Genomic DNA, 27,206 nt, shown 5'->3' with positions numbered 1-27,206 from the left:
TAGGTCATTTGGCCCCTCGAGCCTGCCCCGCCATTCGATGAGATCATGGCTGATCTTCAGACCTAACTCTAATTACCTGCCCTATCCCCATATCCCCTAATCCCTCTATTTTTTAAAAACCTATCAGTCTCAGCCTTGAAGATGTTCAAGGACTGAGCATCTACAGCCTTCTGGGGTAGTGAATTCCATAAATTCACTACCCTCTGAGTGAAGAAATGTTTCCTCAACTCTGTTCTAAAAGGCTGACCCTTAATTTTAAGACTGTGAGCCCTGGTTATAGATTCTCCTACCAGGGGAAACAGCCCCTCAGTGTCTACTTTATCAGCCCTTTAAGAATCTTATATGTTTCAATAAGATCTCCCCTAATTCTTCTGTACTTTAGAGAATATAGCCCTAGTTTATTCAGCCTATCCTCCTAGGTCAGTCCCCTAATCACAGAAACTAACCTATTGAATCTACGCTGCACCCCCTCGAGGGCAAATATGTCCTTTTTTAAATAAGGAGACCAAAAATGCAAACAATACTCTAGGTGCGGTCTCACCAAGGCCCTATACAGTTGCAGCAAGACTTCCCTACTCTTGTACAGTGATAATAATAATCCCTCCAAAACCAAAAACAATAATAAATTGGTCATTTTCAATCTACGACTGTTTGTGCGACATTGCTGTGCGCAATTGGCTGCCGCGTTCGCCCACAAATATACAGTCAATTCACTTTACAGTGTGTTCTGTGAAGCGCTTTGGGACGTCCTCCCGACGTGAAAAGCGCTATATCAAATGCAAGGATTATTATTATTATTACTCTAAACCTTTTGCAATGAACGCTAACATGCTGTTCGCCTTCTTAATTGCTTGCTGCAAACTAACTTTTTGAGACTGGTGTACAAGGACACCCAAATCCCTCTGAACACTAACACATTATGCTCGTGAATTAAGTATTTCTGTGCCATGGCAGCAGGATAGAGGTCAACAGGTTCGGAGTTTAAGCAAAATGACAAATTGCAATTCAAGCATCTGGTAAACAAATTGTAACTGCAGGAAAATCCAGGGAAGTATCGCCGCACCTGTGGTGGTAATGGAGGTATATTTCACAAGGCATGTGAATGGCGCTGAATGATGTAAATGTGGAGAACTTTCATTGTCATTTATCTCAGCAACGACCCACGTTACTATTATACGCAGCAAATGGAGAGATAAATGGGATTTAAAAATGTTTTATTCCGGCTGTGATTTGACACCATGGGTTCTTTTCCTGCTGCTGGTAACTAGGATCAAAGTTAATGCTCCGATTTAAAGGCCAGCAATTCTGAATGTGAGTTACTAGAAGGTATTTGTATTTCCCCCTTGCTCTTGTGGCAGTGGTCAGGAGCTAGAATCAGGACTTGACCTGAAAGGACAATGGCTGATGTCCGGGCTGAAGGTCAAATTCACCCACCTCCCAATCTCACTTTAAGAGATTTTAAATTCAGAAATATTTTGATATTACTCTCATATCCACCAAGGCAGCAGAACAAGTAGTCACAGGTTGAGGGTTGGAAAAGACAATTTCAGGACAGACACCAGGAGATATTTCTTTACCCAGTGAGCATTTTATGATTGGACAGGTTACCAGGAAGGCTGGATGAGGTGAGACCACTGTACATACCTCAATGGCCTGAAATCTTACACAGGAGGTGCTGTCCTTTGGTAAAAATCTTAAAAAATTCACCAAGGCTTAAATGTTTCCCTGTGTTCAGATCCACACAGGGAAAATGTATCTGAAACTTCACAAAAATTGCACAAATCACTCCACTCAAACAGCACAAACAGCACATTTCATTAATCACATCTACATCCGAAAAAAAAGTGAGAATTTCTAACCTTGATACTTTTTCACAGTTCTCATGAACAGTGCTGTAGAAAATGAGTTTCAAGTAATATAAAACAAGGAGCTGATGGTTTTGGGACCGAGGGAGTAAATTTTTCCTGCAATTAATAGAAATTTACCGCCTTTCTATAACAATGATGTATTTTAACATTCACTGTGATTGATCATTTTACACCACGATTGAACATATTGATACATATACTGGACACTCCATCTGCCGGTTCCTGATTTCTTCCACCAGCTGTAACAAGGTAAGAAAGTATTGTTCGAATTATATTTCTGAGATTCTGAGCAATTGCTGATGAGGTGATGTAATGTATTTAACATAGACAGCTCTTTCAAATTACAGAGATTAATAAGAGTGTCGTAGTGGATAAAGTGAAAGTGACAATATCAACATGGCTTTACAGCAAAAGTGGTTACATTTCAGTTTCTGAGCCAGGCCAATGATGATCCTTGCTTTATGGCTTTGAGAAAAATCAGTGTGGGGGGAGTTGATTGTGTTATTTTAAGGGTTCTCTGTTCAGGTGGAAAGCAGAGTTAAGTTCTTCACAGCAGCAGATTTCTTTCTGCACTTGACCCAATATGGTTTATGACTTGGAACGCCAATAAGCTAGGGTAGATATAATGAGATCAAAGAGCTGTATATCTCTGTGATAGAACCCATCACTTTGCGCTGTTTACAGAAGCCTTTTATTATTCAGAGTGCAAATGGGTGTGAAGCAGGGGGCGGTTCAGATATTATTCCTATGACGACTTGAATATCAAATGCAGATAAGGCCGTGTTACATGTAATCCGAAAATCAATCGCACGGCTATATAAGTGGCAGCAATGCTACACTGTAAACAGTAAACCTGGCTGTTAACTGATATGCCATGATCAAGTCGGTGTCTGTGAAGCACTTCGGGTAGTTATCCTACATGAAGGGCGCTATATAGATGCAGGTTGGTGTTGATATGCTATAGATCTCCCTCCTACCAGGCGCCCATGTCATCTTAAACCACACTCCCTTCATATCCTTCCTCCTATTTCCCCATCGCTTCAAAATTCACAGTGATCCTCTGCTGGATTTTTCTCTGAGGAGCATCGTAGCGTCCAACCTTCCAACGTTTTCTCCAGAAGCAAAAAAATATTCTCCAGGTGAATGCATTTCAATGCAGTGCTGATTTATGGTGCATGTTGGAGGTATCAGGTGGAACCCTAGCCGCAGTGACAGGGGTACAACTTACATTTGATCCGACGTAACAAAATTTTAGGGGTTGTGGAGTCCTGTAGCGCAGTGGTTAGAGCACTCGCTTTGCAAGCGAGAGACCTGAGTTCAATTCCAGGCAGAGGGCAAAACCTTGGGCAAGTTTCCTTACTCCACACAGAGCCTAATAATAATCCCTCCAAAACCAAAAACAATAATAAATTGGTCATTTTCAATCTATGACTGTTTGTGGGACATTGCTGTGCGCAATTGGCTGCCGCGTTCGCCCACAAATATACAGTTAATTCACTTTACAGTATATTCTGTTAAGCGCTTTGGGACGTCCTCCCGACGTGAAAAGCGCTGTATCAAATGCAAGGATTATTATTATTATTATTATTAAATTACTTTTCTCTTGACAAAGAGAGGTTTGTAAATGTGTTAACTTCCACAATTTAAAAGCCATTCCAAAGCCCTGAGGCAGAACAATGCCATCAGAATAAAGTTGAACCAAACCAAATCTTCAGCTCTCATAGTATGCCGTACTGCCAGCAGATTTCACTACATCTGTGTAGGGGCTGGCATTAATTGAGGCGGGAAATTAATCCTCCAGAGTGGAGCTGCGGGTGATTAAGATTGCTTTGTGTTTCAAATGATACTTTAGAAACTCCACAGACATACTGCATTTCAATGCCAGAAACTTCTGCTGTTTTGGAAAAGTGTAATACTGATAGAGAGAAGTGATAATATTCAGTGATGCGGACATTCTGTTAACTGAATAGCCAAGAGTATTTTCTAATACCACACAGTGCCATACAGTACAAATTTACATTTATATTGTGCCTTTCAATGTCGGGAGGAGTTTAATAATCTTTGCATGCATGATAGCGCCTTTCACTTTAGTAGCACATTCCAAAGCGCTTCACAGGATTTATTGTGAAGTGGAGTGACTGTTTTCGTGGGTGAACGGCTTGTTTTTCCCGATTACCGGGCCAACAATCGGGCGAATATAAAAAGTCCTTCGCTTCCTGAGACTTTGCTGTATTCAAATCGGTGGCCACATTTACCGACAAATATTCACCAACACGCTTCTCACCAGCAGAGATCTGAGGGCGGGGGTATTATTTTCTGCAGAACCTTGCTGCAGATCTGAGAACAATTGACCTGTGTGGGAAGGATGTCAAGATAGTGATATTGTCCTTTGCTTCCAGCACTCTTTCACGACTTGTCACCAATCAATACGGATTCTGTAGGCAATCCATTGTTTCCAAATCCCTATTTATCTGTACGAATAAAGGCAAAATGTCTGTCTGCCTGTCTGACTGTCCGCCAATAGCTCAATAAACGATTGACGTAGAGACATGATTTATACCTCGTCAGAAAGGTCTTGCAAGGGGGAGTGTCATGGGCATATTTATTTTTGGGGGGAATCTCCTATCATTGATGAGCTATTTTAAAAAATGTTTTATTTAAGCCCCGAAACATGAGGTATGCATTGTATTCTGCAATAAAGTAGCGACAGAGGAAATCACACACCCTTCTAGAGAGATACATCAGGAGAGGGACAGAGAGAGGGAAGAAATGGGGAAGAGAGTGGTAAAAAAGAAATTCAATGCTACATATTTAAAATTAAATCTCTCCCCCCACCCCCCCAAAAAAAATTACGCTGAGTCCCATAATCTCTCAAGGGTAAGAGTGAGGAAGTGGGAAAGCTTTTTGGGGGAGGAGAGGGGAAAGGTTATATAAGTGTGTGTGTGTCAGTGAGTGAATGTGTCAGGAGGGAGGGAGGGAGGGAGGAGGGAGGGTTAAAGTGAAGCCTGAGACCTGATCAGACTGACTGAGCACCAGGAGCCGAGAGAGTAGAAGAGAGAGGTCCCAGGACACCTCACACACCGCACATGTGTCAGTCTGCCAATAATGCACTACCCGATTGGCGATACATACCTCATCGATTTATACCTCATCGAAAAGGTTCTTGCATGGGGGAGTGTCATGGGCATATTTTGGGGGGGAGATCTCCTATCCTTGATGAGCTATGACCTAAACAAGCTCATCGCACATGTATGGCAGTTCTGCTGAAGGTGTACACAGTGTTTATGGTATGTTGAATGGTTTGTGAGTGGTATCACTAGAATCTACATTCCATATTGGAGCTTTTGATTGCGAGCGTAGCTGCAATGGGTACAGCTAGTATGTATATATATATACTTGAGATTTTACAGTAGCTGTTTCCAGGATAAACAGATCTATCAGTGCTGTCTGTAGTTCACTCAGCATGGTAATCACAATGAAACGGACTCGCTAAAAAGAATTAGATTGAAAAGAGAATTGCGATTTGAATCGAAACAATGAAATTGCAAATTTCCAGAAAATGTAGCGTGACTTTAATGCTATTGTTTTTTGGACGTCTGCACATCTATGATACACAGCTGCAGAACAAATTGATGCTCTGAGTATTTTCCATTTGCACATGGTGCATGTTTGATATTCTAGCCTAAGGTTGATGAATTCCGTATGAAAGACTCTTTCCCAATCAAGCGAAGGTTTAGACAGACTGCCAATTGCATAATGATGCATTTAAATTAGCCACGTGGAGCTGCAATCAGGGATCCTTGAGGCTGGGGTCTGCTTCACACAATGCCAATGTCAGCAGAAGGCAGCTGTCCCATCGCAAATATACCCTCCAGCTGTGTGAAAGCTCACTTCAGCGAGTGGAATGAATAAGGCCCTAAATTGTTTGAAACAAGCACCCAGCACCGTGACACAATCAGCGGAAGGTATTAGGCACAGACTGGGGAGACCCAAGTCTTGGGGTCCCCAGAGTGTGCGTGGGGTGTGCTTACTGCTGGAGTTTAAATGGTGAAATCACACTGCTACTCACAAGGACTAATGACAGCCCCTGGGAATGAGTTCTACAGGGGCCACAAAGGGAACAACATTGCTTGTAATGCCTGCAGTCATTGCGTTCGGATCGTGGACTTTTATTTTTCGCTACTGGCTCATTTTGATTCTGTAACAAAGTTACACTAGAACTTTGGGTTGGGGGCTCGTGAGGAGTATAAACGGACTAGTTGGGCCAGATGGCCTGTTTCCGTGCTGTGTGGTTCCATGTAATTCTCTGGATTGTAATAAAAAAATAATCCTTGCATTGGTACACTGCCTTTCACTTAAAGTGGACGTCTCAAACACTTCACAGGATTTTCTGTCAAGTATAGTGACTGTGTATTTTGTCGGCAATAGTAACAATTCATTTGGGTGCTGCAATGTCCCATTTTTATCTGGGGGGATTGTTCACTGGGATATGGGGGAGAAATTCCCTTGACTTTTCAAGTAATGCCACAGAATCTTTTAACGTCCTACTTAACAAGCAGACGGGACCTCGGTTTAACATCTCATCCAAAGGACAGTGCTTCCAACAATGCAATCAGCACTGCATTGGGAGTGTCAGCCGAGACCATATGAGTTCAAAGTCCCAACAAGGATGTGCTAGAAACTACAACTAAGGGGGGAAAAAAATTTAATCGCTGTGTGCAATTTCACGTAAACACTTTCTACATCACTGGCTTCACACAGTACTGTACCAGTAAAGTCCCCATTGTTATTTTGTGCTACAGCACATCTAATATCAGGAGCTGAGGCAACAGTGTTACTCTCCAAAAACTACATGTATTCGAAATCTGATGGTGCAGATTGTTATCATTAAATATGCTGATTGCTTAAACATAATTCAGGCATTCATCGCTGTGCTTTGCATTCCATTGTGGGTTTCCTCACTATCGTTCTGTTTTTTGTTATTTTAAAAAATATATTATTCCTCATCATTTTAGTTCAAAAAAAAATATCAATGTGAAATGTGACGGATGTTATGGAAGAGATTAAACCAAACGGACGACATGACTGACAGAGATCTGAAACAACAGAAAATGCACGGTATGTTGGATTGCGAATGATTCGGCTGTGGTTTTTCCAGACTTTGCTGTTTTTAGTCCAAGTGCTTAGAGCGCAGAAACAGCTCTAACAGGACTGTGTGTGTTGTTGTTGTGAATGAAGTATTGTGTTGGTTTCAGATCCTAAAAAAAACAAAGTGTTGTTATTTTTATGTTTATGTGATGCAATTATTATTTTATGAGGAGGCAAAGAGTGCATGTTATATGTGCGTTCCCTACTGTCTGCGCTTTAATTTCAACTGTACAAAAAATTATTTTGTACAATATAAATGTAACCATAAAATGAGATTAGTGTCTACGGGAGGCTGGTGATCCAACACGTTCTTACCATGGATTAATAGGACATATGATCCTATCATAGTACTGTTTTATAATGATTATTAGATTGATATTGAGATCTTCATCTCGTGCTTTTAAAAAGCATCAAGCAGAGATCAGCCACTTTGAAGGGAGGTGGGAATGGGAGTGCCAGTTACTGGGACCAGTCTTACATTGCTCCTAGCAGAAATGACTAGAGCAACAAACTGTTGGACTAAATGCGGAATTAAATATCCAAGTAATAATTGCAGTACAAATCTGAGGTTTCCTACGTGGACAAATGCCAAAGATACCTAGGGGGCAATTGAGTGAGGAAGGGCAGTAAGTGTAAAAGGGCCTCATTCTGGTTAGACTGTGTTCCATTAAGGGAACATAGAAAGTGCTCTGGCTAGACCAATGTACAACCAGCCAAAGTATATGGCATCTATTTTGCCTATAAAAACACTAACCTTGACAGTAATTTCTTTTGACGTGCTTCGAGATGTTTCAATGTGATACGGCAACATAGCAATTGCAATTTCCTTCTATAAAAACGCGAGATCTTTGCCTTTCATTACTAGAAATAAGGGTTCATGTTCTCACTTCCATGATACATTTTTTTTTACATAAATAAAAGTGGATTTGCCACGGTTGATTCCCATGCATCACACTGTTTTGCAATGCGATTCACATTACAGGAATGAGGATTGATAGAGAATATCAAAGTTGATAAACCAATTTTGAATAGGGCTTTGGCGCTTGTGTGTCTCAACCTGGTTCAGTCTTGCTTCTGTGTTGTGGGTTCAAGCCTTTGATTGGGACTTTGAACTCATAATTTAGGCTGATAGCACAGTGCAATGCAGGGGCTGCCATTGTGAGATCCTTTGAACAAGATGTTGAGCCAAAGTCTTATCTGCCTGTTCAGGTGGGTGTTAAAGATCCCTTGGCACTTTTCAAAAGGTTTCAAAAGGAAAAGTTTCTCCTGGTGTCCTGGCCAGCAATCTTCCAAATAAAATTGGACATTATGGTTTACAGTACGTCATGTAAAAAGTGCCTTGAGACATCCTTCCGACATGAAGGGTGCTATATGAAGTGCAAGGATTATTATTTAAGATTATTATTATCAAAACTATTGTAAGATAGTAAAGGAAATATACATGTTTGGCCTTTTGATGGGGAAAACTGATGTGTGTTTTATCGTGCTAGAGGTGAAGCAATATTTTTTTTATTTCTGCTTTATTTCTTCCTCCCAACTGTTCTCACCCAAGGCTTAAGAGATCTCGTGCATGAATGAACAGAGCTTTAATAACCATTTTAAAGTGTTATTAAAGTTATTGAGGTGAGAAAATGCCCTGCGTAATAATCTAATATTCCACACCATTATGTTAACCACTGGACAGCCCAAGAATATTTAATGCACAGTTTCTGAGCTGTGGGCGTAGTGGTTTTTACACTTGTATTTATACTGTAGCAATGCAAATACGTGCAAATGCATTGTCATGCAGAAAAACAGTTGGTTGCAGCTTTGCAGGCAGGTTTGTGAGATAATCACTTTCCTGGCTCACGGCTCCATTTGTTCTGAGTTTTACGTGGGGGGGGGTTTCTGCCAAAAGCATTGCAGATAAACCGGGCATAAAAGCTTCAGGTTGGCGAAGGGTAATTGCTCTTAATCCTGCAGACTGAGTCAGTGTCATCTGTGTCTGCCTCATTTCCACACGATGCAAATGCAACACAAATGCAACACAGTGAAAAGAAGTGGCGGCAGACACAAAGCGCAGAGAGAGGGTGGGATTCAAAACCAAACAAAGCCATGGCCAGAGAATGTGCGTTAGAATTAATTGAGCTGAATTTTGAAGCAGTCTCAGTGCTAACAATTGTCACGTTACGGTAATCTGACAGATTCATAAAGCTGGCTCCTTCTTTCAGTAAATTGTGCATTGAGATGGATGAAGTCAAAGTTATTTATCTGCACTTTTCCTTTTCTTTCATTTTTTTNAAGCGGCCAGTGTGTATGACACACTCGGAAACCCATCACCACGCTCAAGAAATCCCCTAAATGAAATTGGTCTTTTACTTCATCGGGTGGGACACTGCTGTGTGCAAATAGGTCTACAAAATACCCAGTTACTACACTTTACAGTATATCCAGCGAAGTGCTTTGAGACGCCTGTCCAATGTGAAAGGTGCCTTATCAAATGCAATGATTAAGTTTTTGAGCGTCCAAACCAAACAGAGTTCCACATCTATATGCCACCCTGTGTCTGGAATGGAATGTGCACTCTCTCCCAGGAATAATGAAATGTCCTATTTTGAAGGGTCCCTCTCTCCAGCTCTTTGGAACGTTCCCTGGGCCAGTCTGACTTGCTTCTCATTGGAGCACTTCTTTAACACACAGTTCGCCATCTAATGGCCTGTGCAAGAACATGTGAAGCTTCACGTAAACTTATTTGGCTCAATGGAAGGCAAATTCAATTGTCTCGCTAATCTTTAGGGAGTTCGATGTCTCAATATCTTCTTATTGAAGAACTGTTATCTGCTGTTAAACAGACACATGCAACATAAAGCTGTGGCTTAAGGCTCTATTAAGGAACTGATCTTATCTCGAACTAGAATGAGATGGATGTAGGTTTAATATATGGATTAATGGGCAGTTTAACGTCTCCTCTTTGCAGGGCACTGGAACTTCAGGATATCAGTTCAGTCCCAGTTGTTTGACCTACACCCCACCTGAGTTGGATTTCTTAAACTGGCTGTATTTCCCCACCTCTGCAGAGGCTTGAAATTCAACTGGTCTTAATCTGCTAGGTGGTTCCGTGTAAATAAATAATGTAGATTAAGATCACAGAGAACGGGGAAAAAATTCTTCATTTGAAAGAGGTTTTCCGCAATTCTTGAAAAGAATTGTTTTTCAAATTAATAATAATAATCCTTGCATTTCATATAGCACTTCATCATGTCTTCGATGCATCTCAAAGCGCTTCACAGAATATACTGTCAAGTGAATTGACTGTATATTTTGTGGGCAAAATGCGGCAGCGGTGTCCCACAAACAGTCGTGGATTGAGTGACCGATTTATTATTTTTTGAGCCTGAACTTGAGAGCTTTCCACAATTGTACGCCATCTTAAACTTTAAGACAAAAAGGTCTTTCAGGCTAAGACAAGATGGAATTTCAGCCCTCGGGGAGGAAACACTCACAGGGTACAGTACGCAGTCTATGAAAGGAATTCACCTTCTAGCTGATCATTTAGCAACACTGATGGAGGCCAAAGGCAGTGGAGAATTCCAGGGCTCAGACACCGTTACATTTTTTTGCATTTTTGATTTCACATTGACCTGGGATCTGGCTTTAGTCCCCCCTCCCCCTAGCAGGTTGAGTTCAAGATCCTTGTCCTCGCAATTATGTCCCTCCACGGCCTTGCCCCACCTTACCTCTGTGACCTCCTGCAATCTTACCTCCCACCTCAATGGCTTTCTCTGCTCAGTGAATGACAGTCTGCTCATGTCCCCCTCCCAACCTGCCCCATCGTTGGTAAAGCGAGATTTCAACCATTCTCTCTTCTCTGTGCGCAAATTATAAATAATAAATAATCCTTGCATTTGATACAGCGCCTTATTACGTCTTCAAGACATCTCAAAGCACTTCACAGAATATATTGTAAACTGTACATTTTGTGGGCAAAACGTGGCAGTCAACTGCGCACAGCAGTGACCAATAAAAACAGCCGTGTATTGAGTGACCAAATTATTATTTTTTTTAAGGGATTTTTTACCGAAATAAATTGGCTGCCACGTTTGCCAACAAAATGCAGAGTCACTACATTTTACAGTAAAATCCTGTGGAGTGCATTAAGAAGTTCCCTCAATGTCAAATGGATTATTATATGGCTCATCTTCCAAAGTGCTGATCGCACATATAAAGCATTAGGTTTAGGAGTTGACCGTCCAATTTTGCTGGACCTTTTAGAAGGCTATCTCGATTATGAGTTTCTCCACCTTAAAATACAGGCATCATATTCAAGTTATTGAATTTGGTATTCCTGGAGTTCTATATTACCTTTGCAGGGTGCTTGAATGCTTCATTCTTTGAGGTTTTAACCATGAACAAATCTGCAAAGAAACATTTGAAAGTATTAATAGTGGGGAACAAGAAAATTACATTGTTTTGATTGTAGCCTGTGCAGAACAACAGAACGTGTGCCAATACACTTAGAAAAACAAGAGAAAATTGCTTTTTGGAACAAACTTAGGTCAAAGCTATTTAATATACATGGTCTTTCTTCCGCAGAATCCGAACAGCTCTTGTGGTACGGTGATTGACAGCAATTTAGTGACTCTTGATTCAAAGGGAGAAAAGATGCTGGGAATAGAATCGTGGGGAATGAAATAATGATTAAAGCCACCTCCTGAAGCTAAATTTAAACTTGGATTTAAACAAAATGAGTCAGGGAAGAAAGTGCCCTCCTGGGTAAATGAAGTTCGTAAGTCACTTTTCTTGAAGTGAATCATTGCTTGGATATACGAATGATAAAAAATGACTGACGTGCGGGTCAGAGTAGTGTGTCAGTCTGCTTTCACAGCTGGTGATGAGAGCAGCGAAACATTGCAGTGCATGAGATATTCCCATTGCAGAGAATACACTGTACATATTAATCTTGGCAAAGTGTCAAACTCCTTTATTAAAAAAAACAGGATGTTAAATTTCTCCCACAAAATTTTGCCCACAAAATATACAGTCAATTCACTTTACAGTATATTCTCTGAAGCGCTTTGAGACGTCTTGAAGATGTGATAAGGCACTACATCAAATGCAAGGATTATTATTATTATTAATATAAATTAGAGGCGACAAAAGTGCTGCGTCTATTAATCTGGACAATTTTTTAAAAAAGTGCGTGGCCAAATAAAATACACAAGGCGTAGTGATTATTTTTTAAAATTAAAATGATCATGTTTTTGTGCACTAATCACAATAGGTTTCACTGAGAAAGGTCTTCATGAAGTCAAATGCCCTCTTACACTCTGGCAATGCATTAGTCACCATTGATTTGGACATTCTGAACATCTGTGATCAGGGCTCCTTCTGCCTTCTTGTCCTCCTCGACCTCTCTGCCGCCTTCGACACCGTCAACCACTCCATTCTCAAACACCGCCTCTTCTCTTTACTTAATCTTCGCGGACCTGCCCTTGCCTGGTTCGATTCCTATCTCCCTCACCATCTCCACTTTGTTGTCTCTAACGGTTTCTCCTCCAACTCCCGCACTGTCATGTCTGGCGTCCCCCAGGGCTCTGTCCTTGGCCCTCTCCTCTTTACTATCTATATGCTCCCCCTCGGGGACATCATCCGCAGACATGGGGTCAACTTTCACATGTATGCAGATGACACCCAACTCTATCTTTCTGCCTCTACCCTCAACTCCAGGACCACTGCTGTCCTGACAGACTGCCTGTCAGACATCAAGTCCTGGATGAGGGCAAATTACCTACAGTTGAATGTGAACAAAACTGAGGCCCTCCTGATTGGCTCACGCCAGCGCCTCAGCACCTCAGGCTCTGGCAGCATCAACCTCCATGGTTGCTCACTACAACTCACCAGCCAGTCAGGAACCTCGGTGTCTTGTTCGACTCTTAACTGTCTTTTCTTCCCTACATCCAAGCCATGACCCGCTCTACCTTCCCTCACCTCCATAACATCGCCCGACTCCGCCACTACCTCACCCCTCAGGCCATTGAAACTCTTGTTCATGCCTTCATCACCTCCAGGCTCGACTATGCAAACGCCCTGCTTGTCGGCCTTCCCAACTCCTCCCTCCACAGGCTGCAGATAATCCAGAACTCTGCAGCCCGTGTCCTCTCCCACACCAAACTCCATGACCCCATCTCCTCCATTCTTGTCCAACTCCATTGGCTTCCTATCCTTCACAGGATCCAGTTCAAGATCCTGGTCCTCATCTACAAAGCCCTCCATGGCCTCGCTCCACCCTACCTCTGTGACCTCCTACCAACCCGCCCGTTCCCTCTGCTCAGCCGGCTCCGGCCTGCTACACATCCCCTGACCCACCCGCCCCACCATTGGCGGGAGAGCCTTCAGCCACTTTGCCCCCAACCTCTGGTATTCCATCCCACAATCACTCCGCCTCGCCGCCTCCTTAGCCTCCTTCAAGTCCTGCCTCAAAACCCTCCTCTTTGGGCCATGCCATCGGTCACCCCACTTCCCCTCCCCTCCCTCCTCTCTCCCTGACCCCAGCTCGGGTCTGAAATGCTGTACACAGTCCAGCGCCTTGGAACGTCCTCCCGACGTGAAAGGCGCTATACAAATGTAATCTTGTTGTTGTTGTTGTGCAATTGCTGCCATTACTACGACTACTGTAGTTTTACAGCAGGTGGCGCTATCCATCCAAGTTGGACCATTCATCCCTTCGGATTTCTACTGTAGAACTAATAATTCAAATTCAGAAAAGTGTGAGCTTTCACTTTTTCCAGTACAAAATGCCCATTCACCCACTTTCCCCTATAAAACACAGTCATTACACTTTACAACAAATCCTGTGAAGCACTCTGTGATTTTCTCCTGACGTGAAAAGGTATTAAATCAGTATGTTGTGGTTTTGATGGTCAGGGTAGCATTTTCTCATTCCATGATTTATTTTATTTTTCCAGCCTTTAACTCTTCCAATTCCACACTAAGTCATTCACATTTCTGCCTCTGTTCTTTCAATTTTAATAGCCCGGTTTCACTCATCTGCAGAACTTTCACACTCCATTTAGCTTGGAATCCACCAGAACCCAAATCAGTCTGAAAATAGTCAGTTGAGGATATATTAAGACAAAAGCAGTTTTTCCAGTGGGAGGAATCCATCTACCCAATAATTATCAAGCTAGATCAATTTCACAGCTTGTGAGTTGAAGAATAAAAAAAACACGTCACATACTGGGAGTTTGTACAGACTCACCAAACACTGCTAATATTTATTTCTGATACCTATCTCACAGGGAGTATTAAAAAAAAGCATGTCTGGACCGGCCCAACCATCATAGTTTAAGTACAGCTGCTTTGCAATAAGCCAAGTCTGTAAACCAAGAATAAATCCACCCAATATTGTGCGCTTTACATCGATATGAGGTGATACGTTTGTGGCACAGATACAAAGATGAAAATGTTGACTTCGATCAAAACAGTGTCCACCCACGCTCTCCCCAGTGCCTTGGAACATCCTCCCAATGTGAAAGGCACTATACAAATGTAAATTTGTTGTTGTTGTTTAGAGATATTAAGACCTAATAAAGCACTATATAAAATGCAAGGATTATTATTATTACCACTGTCCAAGTGATTCCGTCAGTGTGGAAATACTAATTATATCCACGATTTGAACAATAATGACAATTTACACTTATGGTAATAATAATCCTTGCATTTGATATAGCACTTTTAGACGTCTTAAAGCGCTTCACAGAATATACTGCAAAGTGAATTGATCGTATATTTGTGGCCGAAACAATGCAAGAGCAAGCACAAGACAGCGTGAAATGCAAGGATTATTACAGTTATTAACATTATTTCAATCATAATGACAATTTACTATTTTTTGCTCTTTTTATGTCCAAGGTGCAACATAAGTCTAAGTTGTCAATGTTATTGAAATAATATGTTAGTAACTGTAATAATCCTTGCATTTGACATATCACCTATAGGTATAATGTTGAAACTTCTCAAACGCTTTGCTGGGAATGCCTATTATTTATAATAATAATATTATTTAAAAATAATAATTATTATTATTATTTGTTGCCAAAACACAGAAATGATGTATCCATAATATACAATATATAAAATTATTCGTAATATGAATAATTCGAAACATGAACATACAATATATATCATTTTAAATATGTATATCATTCTTTATTAAAAAAAAGGCTTCAATGATTAGATTGCACTGATTTAAAAGAAAACATGGCTGCACTACCTTTAAGTTCCTCTGGGGGGCGGAGTGAGGAGGAACCCCCCTCGCACCCACCACCACCACCACAAAAAAAAACAACTACAAATCCCATAAACCCTAGCGAAAGGTACGCAAAAAGCGGTGACGTAGACACCAGGCCGCTCAGCTGACCGGCGGGAAGCGGTGACGTAGACGGCAGCTCTGCGCTCGCAGTAGTCGTCGGCGGCGGGAGGCCGGGCCCCGGGCGTGGGGGTGGGAGAGAGAGAGAGAGAGAGAGGGGAGAGTGGGGGGAGGCGGACAGCCACGTTACTGAGAGCGCGAGAGAGAGAGAGAGCGAGTGAGGAGCAGCAGCAGCCGCCTCCTCGCCATCATCAGCCGGTGACCCCCCCCCCTCCCCACCATCCCCCGAAGCCATGCCTCGCGTGTACGTGGGGAGACTGAGTTACCAGGTCCGAGAGCGGGACCTGGAGCGCTTCTTCAGGGGTTACGGCAAACTGCTGGAGGTGGACCTGAAGAACGGGTGAGAAGACGGGAACCGCGGGAGAGCGAGAGAAGGAGGAGGAGGAGGGGGGGCGCTTGACCACCCTTAACCCCCCCCCCCCCTCCTCCCGCTCCTGTCCCCCCCATCTCCATGCGCCCACATTTACCTCATGTCTGTCTGGCGCTGACGGTGTTGTTGTTGTTGTTGTGGTGAGGGAGAGATTGTGTGTATGTGTGTAGAGAGAGAGAGAGAGAGAGGCTGAGGAGTGAGGAGGGGGCCTGGCCTGGCAGGGGGTGCGCGGCCCGGCCTGGCAGGGGGTGCGCGGCCTGGCCTGGCCTGGCAGGGGGTGCGCGGCCTGGCAGGGGGTGCCTGGCCTGGCCTGGCAGGGGGTGCCTGGCCTGGCCTGGCAGGGGGTGCCTGGCCTGGCCTGGCAGGGGGTGCCTGGCCTGGCAGGGGGTGCGCGGCCTGGCAGGGGGTGCCTGGCCTGGCCTGGCAGGGGGTGCCTGGCCTGGCAGGGGGTGCCTGGCCTGGCCTGGCCTGGCAGGGGGTGCCTGGCCTGGCAGGGGGTGCGCGGCCTGGCCTGGCCTGGCAGGGGGTGCGCGGCCTGGCCTGGCAGGGGGTGCGCGGCCCGGCCCGGCCTGGTGGCCGCCGCGTGTTTGCGCGGCCCCGCATGTGTGCCGTGGTGTGTGGGTGAGGAGAGGTAAAATGGCGGCCTGTGTGTGCTGTGCTGTGCCGCCGCCTTCGCTTCTTTATGTGTGTGTGTGTGAGAGAGAGAGAGAGAGAGGGGTTCACGGCTCGGAGTGTGGGGAGTGGAGGGAGGGAGGGAGGTGTGTGTGTGTGTGGGGGGGAGACACACAGGGGGAATGGTTCTTCTTTCTCAGCACATTTTGCTGCTCGAGCTCTCTCCCCCCTCCCACACACACACACACACACACATTCAGTTCTGCCCTTGTATTTGTGTGTGTGTGTGTGTAAAAAATAATAAATATGCATCTTGTAGTTTTTATTTTGGGGTGTTGTTGGGGGGTGGGGGGGGGCTGAGGTTTTTGAAGGTTTTTTTTTGTCAGGGAACCATTTTTTATTCTCTCTCCTCTTTTCACCACCATCGACCCTCAGAATCCTATCCCCAGAGTGCATTGTTCTCTCCAACTATCTCTCTCTGTCTCTCTCTCTTTCCTCCCTCCCCCCACCCCCTTCCTTCGCTCCTCTATGTCTATTTTCTTGCAATAATAAATATAATGGAACAATTATGCTCGTCGTCGTCCCCCCTCGCATTCGCGAGACACGTTTGTACTCGACCAGGAGCAAGGCTTTAGCTGGACTGATGCGTCTTTTCTGGGGTAACAGCTTTGCGAAACGGGGGCAACTGTTTTTTTTTTTGCCTTTTAAGAGTGGTTTGTTTCCACGTGGGTCTTTGTTTTTTTTTACACAGTGTAACAAAGGACTTGATATTTTGTCGGGGAACTTCATCCAGATCTTGGTGACGAAGTATTCAGTCCGCGAGCTGCTCATTTGGGTTATCATACGTAACCTGCCTAGTTTTTGGGGTTCACATTCGCATTTAATATAACTGTAAAATTTTCATTTAATATGATATATTTGAAACAATCACTGGGTTGAAAGAGCGCTGAAGTATCTACATTCAGAGCTGGAATCATTCAATTGTCAGTTACTTTGTTTGAAACTCAGTTTTGTTATCTACACTATTGTTTAATGGATCTTCGCTTGATATATATAAATATATTTAAGAAATCCATTGCAATTTGATCTCCCTGTGTTTGGCGCTGCCTCTGCCAGAAAGATCAATTTGAAATTCACACGAGACATAAGAACATATGAATTGCTAGACGAAAGAAGACCAAGCTTCATCCAGTTTGCCTTCCACCATCCTGGTATCATGCATTTCATGTCCCAAACTGTATACTGTATCTCAAGATATGATTTCCTAAAATAACTTGTTTTATCTCATTTACTTTTGAAAATAAATATCAGGCATAAAAGCAAAATATTGCAGATGCTGGAAGTCTAAAATAAAAGCAGAAGTCGCTGGGAACGTGCAGCAGGTCAGATAGCATCTATGGAGAGAGAAAAATAAATTAACGTTTCAGGTCTATGACATTTTGTCAGAACAGTGTTCTGATGAAAGTTCATAGACCTGAAACGTAAACTCATTTTCCTCTCCATAGATGCTATCTGACCTGCTGCGTGTTCACAGTGACTTCTGTTTTTATAATAGACGAATAGAATTGGGCTTTGTAAATTTGTACCCAATTTTGTTTCCATTTTCAATATCTCATTTCTTGGATACAAGATGTATTTGCAAATTTGGCCCAATACCAATGCTAACTTAAATGCAACTTTTAAAGGTATGGATTTGTTGAGTTTGAAGACTCGCGTGATGCTGACGATGCTGTTTATGAACTTAACGGGAAAGAACTTTGTGGGGAGCGTGTGATAGTTGAACACGCAAGAGGACCACGCCGCGATGGAAGCTATGGTGGCGGAGGTGGTTATGGGAGTGGTCGCAGTGAGTTGTTTTAATAGTTTATTCAAATAATTTGATTTTAATTTGACTTTTTATTGCTTTTAAATTTTTTTAAAAAGGTGTTTTTACTGTTTGAATTGTATAAATGTCAAAGTGTTCATCCAAACCTTGTTAACAAGACCTTGATCTTTTAATTGAAAGAGTCCAATGAGGCTAAGATGTCTGCCTGTTTCGATTGGCCTTGGCTTTACAATGTGTGGCCTTTGGCGTTTGGCTGACCTAATGGAAGCCATGACGACAGCTACCTTTGCCATTAGACCTGGGTGATGAGGATGCCAAGGGTTAGACATGTCTGGTTAATCTGAACTAGGTGCCTGTTACCTTATGTGTCTTGTACCAAACTTCTAAAATCTGCTAGAATGTAAGTACATAATGTAACATTTAGTTTTAATATTTAGAAATATGAGCAGATGTGCATGTCAATGTAGTAATAAATAGAACATTTGCGTTAAATTGTTTTAACTTAAAACAAAAAAATTCGGTTCTGAATCATTTAAATTGAATTGCTCAGAATATTGTAAATTTGCCATGAGTTGATGAGTTACTGGCTTTTTTGTTAAATCTCCAAAGGCGGTTATGGATACCGTAGGTCTGGAAGAGAAAAATATGGGCCACCTGTGCGCACAGAGTTCCGATTGATTGTTGAAAATCTTTCAAGTCGTTGCAGCTGGCAAGATCTGAAAGTAGGTATTTGTTTAAAATATGTTAATGGGAGTTTTAAGTAAGCCTTTGAATTGCTTGAGTTTGGTAATTTATTGGCATATTTTATTTTTAAGGATTTCATGAGACAAGCGGGTGAAGTAACGTATGCAGATGCTCACAAACAGCATATGAACGAAGGGGTCATTGAGTTCAGGTCATACTCTGATATGAAGAGGGCCTTGGACAAGCTGGATGGCAGTGAAATCAATGGGAGGAAGATTCGATTGGTGGAAGACCGACCACGCAACAGCAGACGTTCTTCATCTGGAAGTCGATCACGGTGAGAGCTCATTTATATGAAGCCTTTCTGTATGACTAATTCCTGGTGAATTCAAATTATTTGCTAAGAAATAAATTGTAATTGGGTGAGTTTCTGTAGAATGTAGATAGACCTGTAGATGTTGTTTCTCTTCTTGATCTCTAAATCTGCCATTTGTAGTTTTCTGTATTTTTTTAATTAAAAAGTATTTCAATCATTCCTTCTGAACAAGAAGATTTTCGAAGTAATGAAGCTAATAACATGTTACTTTGACATTATGTATTGAGACTAAAAAAACAATGAAACAAGTCAGCTGCTAAGTGCTCATTGACACTGAGTGTCCAGACCATTAGAGGCGAGAGACTTCCTGTTGCACAACATTCATGCACATTTCCAGAAGGTGTTTATGAATAATGATTGAGATGATGACGTGGGAATACGAAGACCAATTATGGTACCCTCATACCCCCAATGGAGATTGGGTAGCAAGTCTCTGTACCTCACCATACAGCGTATCAATTCACTGAGCCATTACGATGCCTCAATTATAGTTCAATATTGGGAAGTATGCATTTCTTTGTATTAGAGAGTATAAGAGTATAACTTCCTCCACCCTACCAATATGCATAATTATGAGGTTTTAAATACAGTAAATATTAACATAGCAAAATTTCCTTTTTTTAATTTCATTTATAAAATGTTGGGAGATGTGGAGTGAGGTGGAAATGAGATCAATGAATGTGTTAAATGATGTCTCAACTTAATTGACAGATCCCGGTCTCGAAGCCGTCGTCATTCTCGTAGTAGAAGTCGAAGAAGCAGCAGAAGCCGATCTGGCAGTGGCTCTAAGAGCAGATCTCGTTCTCGGTAAGAAATTTTAAGCAACGGTTTTGTATTTGTGGCCTTGGGGAAAGCACACGCATCTGGCATGTTGGTTCTAACGTTATACAGTGAAATTGCACAAAAATGAAACTGCAATTTGATTCTAATCCTTTTTATGGCCGTCTTTGAGGATAGATAAATTCAACAGCAGCTTATTGCTGAAGGTGATCTGTTGCATTTGCAAATTTATGCATGATCTCGAAACAGCCAGTGAGTGATGCGATTGGTATATAATAATATCCAGTAAAGAGGAGCATGAAAGGAACTGCTGTTGTGTATTGGACTTGAAAGAAATTTAAATGCTCCTAATAATGCAACCACGAGTATAATTGTCATTCTGGTATGTATTTTTGGGTCCACTTGGGTATCATTTGTTGTGATGACCTTTTATGCTATGGAAGTGATGTGACATTGCTGTCAGTGGTAGAACATTTTGGATCAGAAAATATTTCCTTCTCTTGATGAGGACTGAGAAGAGTCCTGTCCTGTTTAGGCACTTAGATGGTGAACGCATAGAACTCTACTCACTGACCCTGGTTTATTTTAAATGGTAAAAAGCTGGTTGCTTGAGCAGCTCTCTGGTGACTGAAACCTTGAAGGGTTGTCTTAAACTTTTCGACCTCAAATCTACTAAGTTTAAAGATTTGTTTGGAATGGGCTACAATAAAATTGGGGAGTCATGACGCAACTGATGCAACTGAGTTGTTTCCAAAACCTTCTAGTGGTGGCTTTGGGAGCAGAATTCAAAAATCCAATTGATGCACCGATAACCTGAGGTAAAGATCTAAACCTTAATTCCAATTGGCTAAAAACCAATACCAGAGGCTTGTTTTCCAGCTAATCTGGAGGCCGAACGTTAATTGGACCCACTTACATCACTGGAGCAACCAGGTCAAAATTTGACATCTTTTGGGTCGTCCCTCACAGGTGCGAAGCGCCTGACGAGAACTCGGTGCGTCCAATTCTCTGGACTACTGACAAATCAGCGGCAGGCCAAAGGTAAATGTTTATGAACAGCACAATTGTATTCACATTTACCACATCTATAGCGTTTGAATAATATTTGCATTATGAAGTTACTGCTTTTAAAGTGTGCTTATTTTTCAAAGAATCATAGAATATTACAGAACAGAAGGAGGCCATTCGGCCCATCGTGCCTGTGCTGGCTCTGTGGAAGAGCTACCCAATCAATCCCACTCTTTCCCCATATCCTTGCATGTTTTTCCTTTTTTTTCTATCCAATTTTTTTTCCTATCCAATTCTCTTTTGAAAGCTGTTATTGAATCTGCTTCCACCACCCAGATAACACAAAACTTTAAAATTTTGCTCTCTATACCCAAATCCAAGTCATTTATGAATATCAAAAAGAACAGCAGGTCTAATACCAACCCCTGGGGGACACCACTCCATATTTCTCTCCAGTCTGAAAAGCAACCATTCACCACTACCCTCTGCTTTCTGCCTCCCAGCAAATTTTGTATCCAAGCTGTCACTATCCCTTTTATCCCATGGGCTTCAATTTGCTAACCAGCCTATTATGTGGCACCTTATCAAAAGCTTTCTGTCCATATACGCTACGTCAACTGCACTACCTTCATCAATCATCTCTGTTATTTCATCAAAGAAATCTAGTTTTGTCAGACACTATTTGCCTTCAACAAATCCATGTTGATTGTCATTAATTAACTTGTGTTTTTCCAAGTGAAATATTATTTGGTCCCGGCTTATAAAAATAAGAATAATCCTTGCATTTATCTCGTCTTCAAGATGTCTCAAAGAGCTTCACAGAATACTGTATGATGAGTTGATTTTGTATTTTGTGGGCGAAATGCCTGACGGGAACTCGGTGCATCCAATAGTCTGGACTACTGACGAACTGGTGGCAGTCTGCAGACGTTTCCCACCACCGACGTTAGGCTGACTGGCCTGTAGTTACTAGATCTATCCCTCTCCCCTTTTTTGAACCAACAACATTAGCAACCCTCCAATCCTCAGGCACTACTCCCATATCCAAGGAGGATTGAAAGATTGTGGCCAGAGCCTCCACTATTTCCACCCTAACTTCCCTTAGGATGCATCCCATCCGGGCCGGGTGACTTTTCTACTTTGAGTGCTGCTAACCTTTTTCATATCTCCTCTATTTTTATCCTATCCAATTTCTCTACCCCCTCCGCCTTTACTGTGATATTGGCAGCATCCTCTTTTGTGAAGGGTGGGGATAGCTCATCTAACCTACTTACCAAGCTTCATTTATACACATGGTCAAGTTTTATTTACATCACTAGGAAATGTATGCACGTTTTATTATTTTGGGGGAGGAGGTTGTGTGGATGCCCCAAACTGTTTTTTCTGGTGTCTTTTGCTGGGAACTTATCCATCAGCCAACTTGGTGGCGATTAAAGATCAGTTTTGTGAGCTTTTGATGAGGCAGGGTATCATTGGTGGCATTACTGAGTTGCACGGAAATGATCAAATTGAGCTGCCACAGATAAATGCATTGTTTTATGATGCATTGTATTTTTTCTTCTGTTATGCAAAGTGGTTGAGGAGTTTCAAGCTCCATTGACCTGAGGTTTCCTAACTGGGTTGTTTTATTGGAGTAATTGATCTTGGAATGAAATCTGTATACCAGATTAAATGTACAGTATATTTTCACATAATTGTCTTATGAAGGTCGTTGGGCAAAATGGTTTGTGATGATTTCATGCAAAGCAATTTTTCATTTTCATTTCCAGTTCTAAATCCAGATCACGAAGCAAGGATCATTCTCGGTCCAAATCGAAATCTCAAGAAAGGAAATCCAGATCGAGAAGCATTTCCAAAGCAAAATCTGATAAACGCTCTCGCTCCAGGTCTCCAAGCCGATCTAAATCTGCATTAAACAACAAATCACACAGCAGATCTCCTTCCCCCAAAGTGAATGGGAAGGGAGATGCTAAATCGGTGTCACGTTCACGTTCAAAATCCCGCTCCAGGTCAAGAAACAAGTCTACTTCTCCAGTGAAAACAAAGCCAAAATCAGAAAATCGTTCTAGGTCTCGATCTAGATCTGTGTCCAGGTCAAGATCTCGTTCTAAGGATTAGTATCAACTTTTTGTAATGAACACTGAATTCCAGTTGGATGTTTCTCTAAGCTAGCTGTATATGTAAATGCACCATTGATGAGGACTCCAACATTTTCAAAATTGGAGTTTTGTTTCTTTCTAGTGTAGAGTACAGTGTAGGGATGCTCAACTGTATATAAACTTTCAAATTACCAAGTCCTATCAAGCAATAAGCAGTGCAAGTGGTAGCACTGATGCTTTCCCCATGAATATTGATCACCATTTCACAACATAAGGTACTACTTGGCAGTGTGTTCAATTTGGATTTTGTTTTCCTATTTTATTACTGGAGTAGCTGCAGCACAGATGTGTATTATGAGCTGTCACCGAACATCTAAATACTTTTTATTTTAGTGCCAGAAGTGTACATTTTTAAACTACAAGTGAGAATATTGTTGAACTTGTAATTGGAAATTCAAATAAAATAACTGCTTCCTGGCATGACTTTGTAGGCGGTAGCCTCAGAGGTAATTGATTGGGGAGCGTGAGAGTATAATGAACCCCAGAACATCAGTAAACAACAACTTGTATTTCCATTGCGCCCTTCACACGGGTAGTAAAACCAAGGAGAACTTCATGCAAGACCCTCCTGTTTACTATGAAAAGTAATCTATGGTAATCTATTTAGGTTATTGATTTCTTGCAAACCAGCATTTACATGCATTTTACATCTGGAACATTCAAAATATGCATGGTTTCATTAAAACTATACAGCATTTTTATTGTTGGATGTTTTGTATTTTTTTGTGGACCTTCCCTCATTGAGTCTTAATGTTTAATAAATACACCACTGGATAAAGCATATATTGGATACAGTTACCATCTTTTAAAAATTCTTGGAATTTCAAAATGGTTCATTGTGTGAACTCGAACATAAGCTTAGTTAAGTCTGTGCAAGCCAACTACTCGGCCAATTCTATAGTAAAGAGCTCTAGTGGTGTAATGATAGTATTCCTAACATCTTTTGAGCCTATACATAAATTGTAACGTTAGTAAATCAGTCTTTCAATGAGCACCCACAGAACATATTCTTTCTTAAGTAATTGTTCGTTCATCTACGTTCTCAACTAAAACTGTCCATTGCTGCAATCAACGCAGGAGTTTTTTTTTGCAACGTTGTTGACTTTCATTGGCAGTATTTTCCAGCAACTATTGATGTACAGCATTCAGACAAACTCCAAAGGGCTGGCACCACTCTTGTACTGGTTTCAATGTACATGTGCTTGTACACATGTATGCCTTTCTCAGGCCATTGTAAAAGATAAAGTGAATTCAAACCAATGAGCATAATTTTTCTGCCATGAAATGTAAGTGGGAAGGACCTGGGCTTTTGGGGCAATGTTGCTCACTGCTTTTTGAAGTGGTAAAATGCTAAATATCGAACCCATGATACATAAACCCATTACATAATACAAAACCCAGATGAGTGTTAGTATGGCATCATTGTGCAGTACTATCTTGCCATCTGTTTTGATGTTGCACAGTCTTTGGCGATATTCAGCAATGTTTGGTATGTATGGTATTTAAGTCTGGATCAGATACCTAGCAAAAACCATTGTTCCAAAAGGATCAGGATGAAAATCTGGTTAGAAATGTTGCTAAAGGTGACGGATAAAATAATAAAAATAATCCTTGCATTTGATACAGCGCTTTTCACATCTTCGAGACGTCTCAAAGCGCTTCATAGAATATACTATAAAGTGAATTGAATATATTTGTGGGCGAGACGTGGCAGCCAATTGCACAACAACAACAAAATTACATTTGCAAAGCGACTTTCACGTCAGAAGGATGTCCCAAGGCGCTGGACAGACGAGTTTCGGACCCGAGCTGGGGGTTGGAATCGGGGAGGTTAGAGGGTGGGGGGGGAGAAGCAGGGAGATTGAAAGCACTGTCAAAGAGGAGGGTCTTGAGATGGATCTGGAAGGTGGCGAGGGAGGGGGCAAGGTGGAGGAACTGCGGGATGGAGTTCCAGAGGGGGCAGAGTGGTAGAAGGCCCGCCCACCAAAAGTGGGGCAAGCAAGGCGGTGGCTGTGAAGCAGGCTGGAGCCCGCTGAGCAGAGGGAGTGAACAGGATGGTAGGGAGTTAGGAGGTCACAGAGGTAAGGGGGAAGCAAGACAGCAGTGTCCCAGTGATGAGCGCAAACGAGGAATCGTATGCACCATAGAATGTACTTTGACCAAGAAAATTCACCTGGAAACCAACCCAATCACTGATGAATGAGTTCATTGCCTGGAAGGAGGAGAGTTGAAAAAACATCTTTCAATGCTTTTTTAATGTGTTTCTCTATAAAACGTTAGTTTTCAAAATATGAATTCCTGCATTTTGAAATTCAAATTATAGCAAACAAAAGTGGAGTTTTGATCCACATGAAGACTGACCGTGCTGCCCTTTTGCCATTAAACAATGCCAATGTTTATCAGGGATTCATCAAACATAAATATAAGTTTCTAGCTAGAAACTCATAGTTGAATTTTGTTTCAAAAGTGACTTCTTATACAAACTTGCACGTTTTGTGCAACATCCTAACATTTTGCATGTTTTCACCAAACGTAAGTGGGTTTTTTTTTTCAACTTTTTAAACAAAAAGAACAACTTTTAACACTTCAATCGAAAACATCAATGAAATTGGACCAGCCTGAAATATTACCACCAGAAGGTGGTTTCATTGAGGGCAGGATTGTCGAAAGGGGAAAGTCTCCCAAATTGATTCCCAAATTTCAGGATAATGAATATAATCGTATTCCTCCTGTATGTTGGTAACCTTGAGTAGAAGCAGAAGTCGTTGGGAGAGAGGAAAGCGAGTTAATTGTTCAGGTCGACCTTTCGGAACTGGGGGTTGTTGGAAGGGAGCAATCTTTGGGTTCGGTGGCTAAGATGGGTCCAGAATGCCCAATTTCTATTCATCCGCAGTATATAGAATTCCAGTCCCAACAGCCTGGACTGCACGGCCAGGTCAGTGTCCAAACTCACTGGGGTTATGCTCAGTGGCATCTCCATCCTATGTTAAAAGTTAACCAGAAGGGTGGATTCCACAATGGTCCCAGTGATCAAATTCAGAAGCATTGATAACAGCTTCACAGTGATTCAATACTTTTTTTAAAAAAAAATCACACACACACACACACACACACACACACATGATGCACAGATGGAGACTGATGGAGAGGTTTACGTTGCACCAGTTTCTCTAAAGCTTTAAGCAAAGCTGCCTCGAGCAATAGGAAGGACAATTCGGGATTTGCAGACAAATAAAGGGTAAGTTCTTCCTTGTGCTCTGTGTGTGTGTGTGTATATATATATATATATATATGGAGTATCTGCAGAGTGGGAGTGTGCCCACAAACAGTGCCCATGCGCAAAACCAGTGGCTCACAGCCCCACTGGCCAAGACGTGATGAGCGTTGCACTGGGGTAGGTACAAAAAAATAAATAAATGTGGATTTCGGGAACTGTCTTTGATTTATTTTTGAAAAAGGAAAAAAAAAAAATCAAAAAATCGAGACCAAACACCGGTCGGAGAGGAGAAACCTAACGTTGCAAGTCAATCAGTAAAGAGCTTCCTTGTGGTCCATCAGGGAGGGAGGGAGGGAGGGAGGGAGGGAGGGAGGGAGGGAGGGAGGGAGGGAGGGAGGGAGGGAGGGAGGGAGGGAGGGAGGGAGGGAGGGAGGGAGGGAGGGAGGGAGGGAGGGAGGGAGGGAGGGAGGGAGGGAGGGAGGGAGGGAGGGAGGGAGGGAGGGAGGGAGGGAGGGAGGGAGGGAGGGAGGGAGGGAGGGAGGGAGGGAGGGAGGGAGGGAGGGAGGGAGGGAGGGAGGGAGGGAGGGAGGGAGGGAGGGAGGGAGGGAGGGAGGGAGGGAGGGAGGGAGGGAGGGAGGGAGGGAGGGAGGGAGGGAGGGAGGGAGGGAGGGAGGGAGGGAGGGAGGGAGGGAGGGAGGGAGGGAGGGAGGGAGGGAGGGAGGGAGGGAGGGAGGGAGGGAGGGAGGGAG

At 42.5% G+C, this 27,206-nt stretch overlaps 1 protein-coding gene across 2 annotated transcripts; it reads left to right on the top strand.

Moving 5' to 3' along the window:
• The first annotated feature begins 15,444 nt into the window (after positions 1-15,444).
• LOC103172025 (serine/arginine-rich splicing factor 6) lies at positions 15,445-24,021 on the top strand. Of its 2 annotated transcripts, XM_007884828.2 has the most exons (7): positions 15,446-15,766; positions 18,094-18,254; positions 18,843-18,955; positions 19,049-19,254; positions 20,005-20,100; positions 21,043-21,114; positions 22,851-24,021. In XM_007884828.2, exons 1-7 carry the CDS (start codon positions 15,660-15,662, stop codon positions 23,197-23,199), a joined length of 1,104 nt encoding a protein of 367 aa, XP_007883019.1. In that variant the 5' UTR covers positions 15,446-15,659; the 3' UTR covers positions 23,200-24,021. The 2 variants fall into 2 exon arrangements, with proteins under 2 accessions (XP_007883022.1, XP_007883019.1); XM_007884831.2 differs by lacking the exon at positions 21,043-21,114 and having other exon boundaries at positions 15,445-15,766.
• Positions 24,022-27,206: the final 3,185 nt, after the last annotated feature.

This window comes from Callorhinchus milii, unplaced genomic scaffold (assembly GCF_018977255.1).
Source record: "Callorhinchus milii isolate IMCB2004 unplaced genomic scaffold, IMCB_Cmil_1.0 Scaffold18, whole genome shotgun sequence".
In the NCBI taxonomy this organism is placed as follows: domain Eukaryota; kingdom Metazoa; phylum Chordata; class Chondrichthyes; order Chimaeriformes; family Callorhinchidae; genus Callorhinchus; species Callorhinchus milii.
This window is presented reverse-complemented; position numbering and strand designations above follow the sequence as displayed.

Coding starts and splice junctions, on each gene's coding strand:
- LOC103172025 (XM_007884828.2), top strand. CDS start 15,660: ATGCCTCGCGTGTACGTGGGGAGACTGAGTTACCAGGTCCGAGAGCGG. Junction 19,255..20,004: donor TCATCTGGAAGTCGATCACG/GTGAGAGCTCAT, acceptor CTTAATTGACAG/ATCCCGGTCTCGAAGCCGTC. Junction 20,101..21,042: donor AAGAGCAGATCTCGTTCTCG/GTAAGAAATTTT, acceptor CGTCCCTCACAG/GTGCGAAGCGCCTGACGAGA.